Here is a 12,816-nt window from a genome sequence, read left to right on the forward strand (position 1 = left end):
TTTGTGTTTCCACAATTTTCCTTCCATTTGCAATATGAAAGCTTTCCTCACTCGGTCTCTCCTAAGAGTCAACTCTGCATGATTTTGCTGTTTCATCAGATGAAATCCTTAGAGATGCAGGCTGGTCTATTGTTACTGCTTTTTGAAGTTGTTTAGGGTTCTGTATTGTAGAGACAGCTAGCTAACCACCAGCTCTTCTCTTCTTCTTGATATACAGAGAGGTTACATTCCTGGTCTATTTTTTGCTGGTATGTATGGCTACCTGTATGGCTCTGTATGCATTTTGCCTTTCATCAAGTCATCGTAGTATTGGCAAACACATGTTGAAGATGCGAGTACTATAGATGGAAGGAATCAGGGTCTTCTAAACACTGTGTAGAGGACCCTTTGTTCCATTACTCCACCAGTGCCTGCTCACCATCACAAATGTGGATTCATATTTCTACCATGGGAAAGCATTGAAAAACTATAGTAGTGTGTGGAGGAATCAGCCAGACAGGTTTGAAATTTTTAGAAAATACCCAACTCTTGCTTGCCTTTAGGTCCCGGGAAGAAGAGATGATGAAACTTGTCCCTGCCAAAAAGGAAGGTGAAACAATACCCACTGGATCATCACTTAATGAGCTTTGAAGACTAGAAATGATGATTCTTTCTGTCCACCTAACCCATATAACCCCAATGCTCCAAGCTGTGCAGCTTCACACGCACTCGCAAAGGAAAGGAGGAAACAATGGCTTTCTCTTTCAGCACGAGGACAGGATAACCTTTCCCATAAGTCCCTGCCCCCAGTTGCTTTTATCATAGATTTAATTGATCAAAATAGGTTCTTTCATCCACTTTTAGACAAATCACAACTCATTAGGAGAACAAGTACTTGAAATCATTCTCTCCAGACAAACTGGGTGGTCATTTAGAAAGAAATATGTGCAATCGCTGACAGGTAGAAAGTGAATAATGACTGCTACACAATTTTGCTTTACTACAATCAGAACTCTTTTCTACAAATTTGAGCTAACGTTAGTTTGGATTACAACATTTGTGATGCGGTAACTTCCTCACTATTAGTACCTCAGTAGCCTTGTGGCATGAAATCCCTCATTCTCCGTTAGTCTTATCAGCCATATCTTTCACCAGGCCAGAGAACACTTGATTTTTCCTGCAGTTCCTGTGCTGTTCAAAGAACCTGATAATTATCTCAGTTAATAGAAAGAAAGTATGAACCTCTACTAGTTAATTCTTAGGGAATTACTTTTCCATGGTCAGTCAGTGGAGTAGATTGATAGAACAAAAGGCAATAAAATAATAAAAGCTTTATCATGAGCATATTGACCCCTCTTATTTTTATGACAATATCAAATTTAGGAGAAGATATAATCCTTAATACTCTTATTTTTCTTTTTTTATTGTGAAAATACTGTACAGAGGGATTACAGTTACATGAGCAAGGTAATGAGTACATTTCTTATCAAGCATTGTAGCTTCCTCCTTTGTTTCTCCTTCCCATCCCTTCCCATCCTCCCCCCCCCACCAAAGTTGTAAAGTTCGTTTTCGACATAATGACAATGCTCTTATTTTTCTAGCACCTCCTCCCACTGTATATTTGTTATTTGAAAACTTTTCATAAACTGTAAAGCAAAAATGAAAGAAATAAAATTATTATAGCTTACTTTTAAAAAGCATCTCTCTTCTTGATTAAACATTATGATTATGATTATGGTTATGATGATGACTACTTGTCTCTTACTGAGTATGGCAGGTATGACAGTTGGCCTTTTACAAATATCATCTTAAGTCCTAATATCAAGCGTATAATCATCATCGACATTTCACACACTAGAAACATCAATTTCAGTTTTCCTAAGTGGCTTTTCTAGGGTCATCAGTAAAGAGCAGGAATTAGAACTCAGGATTTTCTGATCCCAAAGATGCCTACATTTTCCCATCATGAGTCAAACTCCCTCCTTTCAATTCTCCTTGCTGCCTTTAATATTCTCATATGTAAATTCCATTTGGTAAAGGCTTTTGTCTTAGACTTTGAGCAAAGTGGATATTCTCATTCATTGACTGAGATTTTTATAGAGAGCCTGTGAAATTATTTATCTTTCTAGTTCAATAACTATTTTTCCCCCTCATCATTTTTAACTCACATCTAGCTCAGTAAATAAACAGTAGGAAGAAAAAAAACCAACACCCAGACATCAAACAGATAGATTAGCAGACCAATCCTGTGGTTGAGGAAAGGAATTTTTTTCTCTCTCTCCTTTGTTGGTCTAATAGGCAAGGTATGTGCCAACAGATTTTATAAGCACCTGAGAGCAGCAATGACAAGTACAGACTGAACTCTCAGAAGTCCAGGTGGCTTTGACATTTTCTTCAAGGACCCTAACCAGTCTGCTTTAGATGGACACGAACAATAAGGACCACCGGGCTTTGCTCAACCAAGGAGAGGAGAATGAATTGGTGAGTTCTCCTTTCTTTTTTATAGCTTTTTTTTCCTCCCAAAGTGCCCAAGGCTGTGATCAGGAGTTCTTTTTAACTACATTAAAGATAAACCACAACACTAGCAGTACTGGTTCTAGACTGAAAAGGTTTTGGTCTGGTAGAGCTCTCTGAAAGCTGCAAGGCACAATTGGAAAGTAGGAGGTTTACAAGGGCTGAGCCAGTTGTGCCTCTGGATATTAAGAGTTTTTGTCATCTGCACGTGTGATGAATCATGTGAAGCTTCCTAGACATGTTGCAGAGTGGCCTGGATACATCCCCACATGGTTATAATCGAGAAATGAGCCCCTTCTCATTTGTGTCACATAGGATTGGAAAAACAGGTGAAAATGGAAACAATTTGTTTTTTTTTTTTCTTTCTCCTGTTTCCTATGTCTGCCTGACCTGGGCTCAGAGTACCTTAGGCTGAATCAATGTTTTTTTTGCTAAACTCAGGAGGGGTTTTCAGCACCAAGTGTTGAAGAAGAAATTATGTACAGCTTGGTGGGTTTTTTTTAGCACATATTTTAAAAATCTCATGTTTATAACTTTTTTTCCCTACTATCTCTTCCACCAAATATGCACAAATCTTGAAAATGGATCATTATAAATGTGATAACTCTTCTATAGTATCTACTTGCTCCTTGGGAGTTTATATTTTATAATGTCATTGAATTTTCAGAACAAAGAAGGAAAGAATCCTACTTCATAGAAAAGAAATCAGACCAGGGAGGTTAAGTAACTTGCCAAGGTCATTAGGCAGCAGCAGACAGCCTGGGAATGCAGTCCATTTCTTGTCTCTCTATACTGTAACTGGTCCACACTACAATAGTGACCCTAGTTAGGCAATGAGAAAAGTAGAGAGAAAGGGAAAGGTAGAGTCGGGGGAGGGGGGGTCACTGATCCCACTGGGGGCAGAAAAGAACCTAGAGTATGGGTTTCATATTTCAGGAAGGTATTACTTTCCTGCATGGCCTCCCAGTTCCTTATAAGCTATGGGAAATCCATACCCACTTTGTTTCCACCTGATCTTATTTGTTAATCTAAAGAAAATAAGTGGCTCTGTCTACATCTGGGCTATCCAACAAGGAAGCCAGGGGCCATCTGTGGTTCTGGAGTACTTGAAAAGAAATAGATCCAAACCGAAAGGTGCTATACATGCCAGACTTTGAAGAATGTAACAAAAAGGCCCATAAATAATACTTAGATTAATTGCACACTGAAATGACAATATTGTGGATAAAGTGAGTTGAACAGAATTGATTAGAAACATTAATTCCTCCTGCTTCTTTTCCCTTCTTTAATGTGGTGCCAAGAAAATTTAGAATTGCAAATGTAGCCTTTATTTGTACATTATTGTACCCTGTGAGGCTTGTGAAGATGCTACAATGTTTTAACATCTTCAGACTAAAAGGATTTGAAGAATTAAAATCTACTCACCTGTGTTCACTGCTGAATGATTCTGTCCTGGGTCTGAAGTTTATGACCAAGTAGATGAGTGTTCATGAAAACCTTATGAGTCTTCATTTTTTCTAAAAGTTTATGATCAAGTAGATGAATGTTCATGAAAACCTTATGAGTCTTTATTTTTTCTAAAAGTTTATGACCAAGTAGATGTGTGTTCATGAAAACCTTATGAGTCTTTATTTTTTCTAGCTAGGTATTGTGTTTGATAGGTATTGAATGGATAGACCAGAAATTTTAATTCTCCCAGTCCCAGGACAAGTATGTGTATCAAAGAATTAAATAGTGGTGCCCGGTTTCTTTATTTCCTGTGTGTGATCAGACATTTCTAGAGATATCCACGGGAAACCCCTATTCAGAATTATGCAGTGTTGGCTTCACATTGACAGCGTGCTCTGGGGAAAGGAAGCTGGAGGAGGAATTCTTTTTCACAAATCTCACTCTCAGAGAGAGCAGAGAGTTTAATCTGACTCTAGGCCACAGGTAACCTGGTGGTTCAGATGGGCCTGGGGGCTCCCGCGTGCATAAACTAAAGAGGAAGCTGTGACTTAGTGCCAGACAATTGCTGTCCAGATAATCAACAATCCAATGCTGTTAGATTTACAGTGTTTTAGACGGAAAGCCAAACAATGTGAAGTTTTGTGTGAAATAACCTGATGATAATGCTTTGGAAGTGAATCCAAACAAAAAAGACTGAGCAGGTTAACAGAAGTGTTGGCATGGCTGAATACCATCACTGAGGGCCAACCAATTGCAGATACAGTCCCTCCGCACTTGGCTCTCCCTTTCCTGGGGGTTTATCATGGCCCACTCTGACTTGTACTTGTGTTAATCAGAACAATCCATTGTCATCGTATGAGAGGATTTGAGGTGAAAACTAGACAACTGTTGGAGCAAATAATACATTCTTTCAATCAAACACTCAGGAAGAACCTAACTGAACGGGGGCTGTCCTGTGAATTATTCAGGCTGTCATAGATTATTTTGCTGAGCTCAGCATGGATATATATCATCACATTAGTTTCAAAAGTTAAATTCTGTCTCATTTCTGTCTATAGTTCTCAGGCCCTAACTCCTCTGCCTTGTGGAAAAGCTAATGCTTGCTGTTCTGGGCAGGTGCTGGGTGTTTGACAGGCAGTTTCTCATTTCACCCACACTACAGCCTCAGGGGAGAAGAGACATCCTCACTCTCTCAATCTTCTTCCCACTCCCCAATTTCCTCACTATACCACAGAGCTAAATAGACCCCTTTTCCTTCACTTTTCTTTTTCCTAAAATTTTATCCTGCCTAAGAGCTTCCTTTGACCTTTCCAGTTGCAGTTTTCTTGTTTTGCTTTTTTTTCCCCCTTGAAGTTCACTCAGGATGCACAACAATCCTTCACACAGAGATCCTCGATGAGCCAAGAACCTTGAGACCTTCGTGCAATACAGGACTCGGTGGAATAGAGTTTGGCCTCATGGTGGCCTGGATTAGAATTTTGGCTCTATAAGGCCAAGTTATGGAATCCAAGTCATTTGTAAAATAGAGACACTACTTAAAAAGCTGTTCCCTATCACTTAAGGAAATGCTAGAAGAAATATCACATCCTAAATGTAAATGGTGGGGAGGTCACAACTGGGCCTCTCAGGTTTTGGAACATCAAGCTTGGAGGCAGCATGACAGTGTGCTGCTTTTCCCACATGTGTGGGGCCATGAGATCTGAGAGAGAGAGAGACAGACAGACAGACAGACAGACAGACAGACAGCGACAGAGACAGAGACAGAGGCAGAGACAGAGAAGAGAGGGAAGGAGGAAGAGAGAGAGAATATGCGATTTTTTTCCTGACTACTTTCCATGCAATATTCCATGTCCATAGCAAAAAGAAGTTCTCAATGAGCCAGTGAGAAGGGTGTATTATTTTATTATTGTTACCCTTCTGGGAGGAATAATCATCCTGTCTCTTCTCAGCTAGGCAGTCTGGAGGCATACATGCACCCCTTAGTCTCTGTTTCAGAATTCTCTGGCCATGTATATTTTCTCAAGATAGTGTTGATTCTGGCTCCTTTCTTAGTCACAAGTGATACTTTCTCATCTAGGCTTTACAGCCTAACTAGTCCCTTTCTGTTCCCTTCTGTGCAGACATTCACTGCCTGGGTGTCAAAAACCTAATGAGAGAGCTCCAGAAGGAAAAAATAGCTGCTTGGTATTGGAAGAGACAAAACAGATAAGAGAGCATTTCACATGGCAATTTTTTTTCTGCCAGTGGAGGAGTTCTGATATCTTAGACAGCAACCTGGACTTTACTGGAGACTAAACCATATGTTAGCTACATAGTTGTTTCTGGACCTTGCCCGCTGCCTCCTGACTTACCCTCCTGACTCAGAAGAGTCATGTATAAATTATGGAAAGTACTATGAAATATAAGGGGTTCATTCATATTTCATTTATTAAGTGCAAATGGATGATGCAGGCAAATTGTATTAGGTAAAACTGATGTGGAGCACATTTCCCCTTTCTTTGATTAAAACTTGGGGAATGATAATTGCTTGAACTCTACCATTACAAAAACAAATAACATGTAAAGAGTTGGTACAAAAAAGATCATAATATTGGAGTATCTTGATTATTTCATACAAGGTTGTGCATTCCTTAATTCTCATTATAGGACTCGCAGCTCAGTTTTACTCTCCCACAAACACTCAAAGGATGATTATTGAAAAGTGAAATGTTAAAATTTAAAAGCTTTCTCCTACATTCTGCCAACACTTAAATTAACATGTTGTATGAAGGTAAGCACGTCAATCTTCTACTGACACCTTGCTGTGAGGGGGAGATAATAATATAAGCAACATAATCAACATTAAAATTTCTCTCATGTAGATTGTTGGAGAGAACTTGGCAAGATGCATTATATAACATGCCTCACCGTTGACTTTTTGATTTAAATTATGATGAACATACAAGGTGAGAACATTGGCAACATGCTCTTATTAGCCATGCATGAAGTTGCAATTGAAACACTTGATTTCATCTTGGCTGGGTTTCAGACTGATATAGCTATAAAAAAAATCTCATCTTAGAATGTTTTAATAGAAGTCTGTTGGACAGAATTGAAGAAATAAAAATAGTTTGGCTATCATCTCTACTTTTTAGAGACTCTCTAGGAAGTTATATTTAATTTCTGAACCTGTATTTCCAGAGAAATGTCAAGAATTATAGCCTACTTGGAGGGAATTCTATGTATCACAATCCAGAACTGTTTTCAAGACATTGGCAGAAATTCCCAAGAGAGCAGTCATGGTGGTTGCCTTCCCAAAGTCGAGTGGCTGATGTGGGGTACTAAAAAGAGGCTCTTCCTTAGGGAAGAACTTCCCAACTACTATGGAGGAAGTCTTTTTTTTATTTTTATTTTTTGTGAACACATTGTACAGGGGGGCTACAATTACATGGGCAGGTTAATGCGTACATTTCTTATCAAGCATTGCAGCCTCCTCCTTTGTTTACCCTTCACATCCCTTCCCAGCCTCCCCCCCCCTCCACCCAATCCTCCCCGCCTCCCCCCCTACCTCCCCCCGCACCAACATTGTAAAGCTTGTTTTCGACATGACAACTTGTACTTCTCATTGTTGCACAGGTCCACCTGTATCCTTAAACGACTTGTTTTTCCCCATCTCCTCTACAAGTTATACTGACATCAAATATAGTGAAAGCAGGGGTTATATTGTGGGGGAGGGACATACAAAGCTACAAAGAGATAATCTTACAAATGCGTTAGAAACAAATGCATGAAAGGAAAAAAAAACATTAAAATACATATCTAAAGGTTCATTTTCCTAACATCACATTATCTGACCTTTTCTGCTTGACTCATACATATACTAGATATTGCAAATAAGGGAAACTATGGGACCTATGCTTCTTTGGGCCTGGCTTACTTCACTTAATATAATTTTTTCCAAGTTTTTCCATTTCCTAACAAATGGGGCAATGTCATTCTTTCTGATGGAGGCATAGAATTCCATTGTGTATATATACCACATTTTCTTGATCCATTCATCTACTGAGGGGCTTCTGGGCTGATTCCATATCTTAGCTATGGTAAATAATGCTGAAATAAACATAGTTGTGCTGGTAGCTTTAGTGTGGTCTTGTTTGTAAACATTTGGGTAAATGCCCAAAAGTGGGATTGCTGGGTCATAGGGGAGCTCTATGTGGAGTCTTTTGAGGAACCTTATGGAGGAAGTCTTAATACGACATCCTGCAAGTGAGTTTTGACTTTGATAACAAGATTAACTTGTCACATTGAGTATAAATGTAATGAGCATAGCTTCTATCATTATGTTATGTCATATAGCAAATGGGATTTCATAGGTGTAATCAGTGTTTCTCAGTTGAGCCAATTAAAAAAGACACTGGGTAAACCTCACTCAACCTTTTAAAGAGGATGTGCCTTTTCTGATGTATTTAACGCTCAAACAGGATTTAGAATGCAGTTGGGTTCATCACTCCACCGCTAAAACACATGCATATGTAAGAGGGGCTAAATGGTAGGAAAGTTCTTCTTGGCCCATTTGAAGATGGAAGGTACAGTGTGGCAAGGAACTTTGAGTTATCTCTAAGAATTGACAGAAGCTACCAGATGCTAGCCAATAAGGTAATAGAGGCCACAATTTTCAAAAAAAATACATGACTTAAATCATGCTTTAAAAATACAAACTTGAAAGAAAGAGGTTTCAGAGCTTCTGAAGGTATACACCCTTGATAACATCTTGAATTCAGTCTTGATAACTGGCGTGCTGAGAATCAGCTAAATGGATTCCCAATGCATATAAGATAATATTTTGTATTGTTTTAAGTTGCCAAGTTTGCTATATAGCAAAAGAAAACTCCTATTCTATCACATCAGACCAACAAGAGAGCATGCAGCCTGTCTTAATTAGATAATAGATATTCTTCTGCCCAAAATGGTATAGAGCTATTTTTCCTAGCAGAAAATTTGAACCAAATAATCTGTGAGGTCTGTTTCTGATCAGTGATGCTCTTATTCCTCAAATAGCCATTAAGAGCACATGCTACTTTGTCCCAAGGACTTTATATATGGTAAATTCTGGTTATAGAAACTGTCTTCGGTAATCAGCCTAGGTGTCAGAATACCTTGTTGCCCACACTTCCTGCTCTGTCATTATTTTCCCACCAAACAAGAGCCCTTCATGGGACTTTAGCTTGCAGGAAGACCACATGCAGGACAAGCTGACATTCTGAGCATTATGAGAGTGTTCTTAGCATAGAGTGACAGTGTGCTCATCTCTGCAGTAAGTACTAGGTTTGGAGTCACACTGCTGGCATCTAAAATATCTCTTCTGGAAAGCAAGCACAAGGGGGAAACATAACAGACTGAATTATCCAATAATTGTTTTGAATATCTCCAAGATTGGGTTCCTTCGACCTACAAATAATGAAAACTTAGAAACATAAGTAACAGTACTTATATAATAAAGTTGATTTTATAGGTTACCATGAGGATTAAATGACAACTAAGATAGTCCTCAAGAAAAATTTACATTGTTGTTCAACATAGAAAATGATCATGAAAGTTAAATGTAAGACATTTTTGCTCTAAAAAAAGAGTGATGTGTGACACCAGTGTTTGTTAGTGATTAGTGACAACCATTTAAATGGCCATGGATGGCAATACCAAGAACAGAAGGTTAAAGAATAATAACTATATGAATATGGTTCCTTAACTAGGGACAGTATTATCATACCACTAAAGAGAGGAACTTTCATGTATTGGCAGAAGAGATAAGAAAATAGAATATTAAGAATATTTTTTCATGTAATATGTAAAAAAATAAGGTTTATAATGTCAGTGTAGAGAAAACAAGGGGTAGATTATTAATAATGATAGAAACGTGGTGATGTGATTCTTGCTTTAATAAAAAGCAACCAACAACAAGATAACAAGGTAAAATAGGTTGAACATGGTAGTCCGTCACATCTGTAATTTCGGCTATGTAGGAAGCTAAGGCAGAAGGATGGTCTGAGGCCATCCCAGAAAAGGAAAAAACAAAAACCACCACCACTACTACCACCACTACTACTACCACTACTACCACCACTACCAAAAACTTGAGACCTTATCTGAAAAAATTACTAAAAGGAAAAAGGACTTGCTCAGTGGCTCAAGTGGTAGAGCACTTTGCCTAGAAGTGCCTAGGTTCCGAGTTCAAATCCCAGTACAAAACAAAATGCCTAACAAATCTTAGCATCATTGAATAAAGCTAAACTGTAAAATGAGATCTCCTTGGCCAGTGCCTAAAAGTTAAGGCCCACCCAGAAAAAGTTAACTTTCTATAAGATTATTGGAATGTTCCTAACCATGGAAACACCTAACATACCATTGCAAAGAAAAAACCCAAACAAGAGGAGCAGACAAATGAAGAGAAGAAGCCAGGGCCAGGGTGGAGTCAGGGGAGGGAAGTGACAGCGACGAATGCAGTAAAAATGTCAATGTGTATTATACAAAATTAAGAAAAGTGAGGTTTGAGGGATGGGCGAGACTGAGGGATGGGCGACATTGTTAGTCATAAACTACTTCATTGAATATCAACTTCTTTGTTCAACTACTTAAAGATCATTTTAAAAATATAAAAATGCTTTATACTGAAGAGAAAAAAAAGAGAAACCTGAACAACACAACAGAATTCAGACCACAATCACAACAGGCACAACTGTGTACAGAAGGCAATCGGTGTAGTTTGCATTACTTTCATTATGTTTTGGTTGAGTTAAAAAAAATGTGCAGCTTTGTGCTGTGGGATTACTGGATTGAGTGTTCTGAACTCTGGAACAGAAACACCCATTCCAAGGCATTTGGTTCACCCACTGATTCACTCATTTGCCTGTGTAGGGGGCACGCAATAGAACAGTTTAGGTGACTGAACCTAAGAACAGGAAGTGACAGGCACAAGATCACACTGCAGAAGCAGTAGAGGTAGCACACTGTCAATTCTGACCAGGAGATTCGAACAGGAAGTGACAGGCACAAGATCCTACTGCAGAAGCAGCAGCGGTAGCACACTGTCAATTCTGACCAGCAGATTCTTGGGCGACAGATAGAGCATATCCATACAGTGAATTATAATTCTTATTTCATCCGTGGGGCAAGGAGTGAGGTTAACCAACAGAGATGGTAAACCCAAACTTGTGTCCCCCACAAACTCTGCTTTCTAAGTTCAGATAGGCCCTGGGCTATCTTATGGAAGCTATGGGTAAAACCAAAAGGGCACATTCCAAAAGGTAGATAACAAGAAGAAAGACTGAGGTAGGTAATTTGGGTAACAGGGCCAGGATAGCAGGAATCACTGAGATGAGTAAATACAGGTACTCCTCCTGTCTTTTGACAAGATAACAGCAGAAGGTCAAATGCCCATGCGCACCGCCAGGGTTTTCTACTGGCACCATTTAAACACAAGTCAGATCTGCAGCCAATCACCCCACAGGGCTCTAGAGTTCCCAGGGTGTTTTGTTACAGTGCTTTCCCCTTGAATGGGGTATGCATGCATTGGTGTGAGTGTGCATACTTTGACATAAAGCTCCTGCTTTCAGCTAATCCTTGAATTAACCAGGCATTTATCCTAAAGCCCTTCTCTCCAGCTTCATACACTACAAAGGTGAGTGGTTTTCTTTTTGGTCTCCTACTTGATGTCAGTTTTGACAACTTGTGCCCTTTTGGGGAAAGTAAAAACTCCATTTAAGCCATTGGATCAATCACTTTGGGAAATAACATTTGTTCTCCATGTTGCCTGTGGTCAAATCATTTCACAATGAGTCCAATGAGATTAGCCACTATCAACTTACTGACATTTTGTTAAATTGTGTAGTACCCAAGATAATATGAACTCTTCACACATACTGAGTGTTCAAAATGTGCTATGTGCATTGGATGCATTCTCTCTCTCTCTCTGTCTCTCTCTCTCTGTCTCTCTCTGTCTCTCTATCTCTCTCTCTGTATTTCTGTTTGGTAGTGGATACTACATCCAGAACCTCACACTTTCTAGGCAAATGCTCTACCACTTGACATTTGACTTTCAGATAAGATCTCATGCTAACTTTCCCTAAGCTGGTTTTAAACTGTGATCCTCTTATATGTGCCTCTAGCAAAGCTGGACATATAGGCATGTACTACCGCACCTGGCCTATATGCATCATCTTATTCATTTCTCACAACACATTTAGAAGACAGTTATTGTCATTAGTGTTATTTAGGTAGGAAGAAGTTGAGGCATCAGAAGATGGCTGTCCCCAAAGTCCCATGTCCCAAAGTCATGTGTCTCATTAAAGGAGGCGGAAGTATGTTTCTAGCTTGGTTTTCGCATGTGGACATGTCCACAGCTTTTAGCTACAATGCAAAATGACTGCTATTGCATTTTATAACCAGCCACAGTGTTAAAACCAGCTGCTTAAAGCTGTTCTTTTTATGTGAAAAACATGGTCTGGTAAGTTTAAATCATGGATGATAGTGATTGAGCACAAAGCCTATGTGAAAGCTTCTGGAAGGCAAAAAAAAAAAAAAAAAAGGAAGTCTAATGAGCAGAGGTTATGGTGTTGGGCCTAGATAGGGAGCTCAGCTGTAATGTTAGACAACACTTCTGTGAAAAACATGTTGTATTTTATTGTCATTCCTAATTAACTTTCTCTCTCTGTACTTTGGACTTAGGCTGTGTTATTTCTGGCATCTGGAATTCAGATCCTAGCTCCGAACAAAAAAAAAGTGAAGGTTACAGTGCCGCTTAGAAAGAAAACTAAAGGGTCGATATGACATCTTCCGTGCTCTTCAGCTCTACTAATAGGTGGCAGATCTCAGTTCTTGGTCTGACAAACACAGCCTGTT

General features: G+C 39.1%; 1 protein-coding gene across 1 annotated transcript in view; it reads left to right on the top strand.

Moving 5' to 3' along the window:
* The first annotated feature begins 2,400 nt into the window (after positions 1–2,400).
* Positions 2,401–12,816, top strand: part of Atp13a5 (ATPase 13A5) — a 99,317-nt gene continuing 88,901 nt past the window's right edge. The window contains exon 1 of the mRNA XM_042670324.1: positions 2,401–2,460. Within this exon, the coding sequence (XP_042526258.1) occupies positions 2,401–2,460 (60 nt within the window). The remainder of the gene's footprint in view (positions 2,461–12,816) is intronic.

Source organism: Dipodomys spectabilis, unplaced genomic scaffold (assembly GCF_019054845.1).
Source record: "Dipodomys spectabilis isolate Male_0828 unplaced genomic scaffold, ASM1905484v1 ptg000017l, whole genome shotgun sequence".
In the NCBI taxonomy this organism is placed as follows: domain Eukaryota; kingdom Metazoa; phylum Chordata; class Mammalia; order Rodentia; family Heteromyidae; genus Dipodomys; species Dipodomys spectabilis.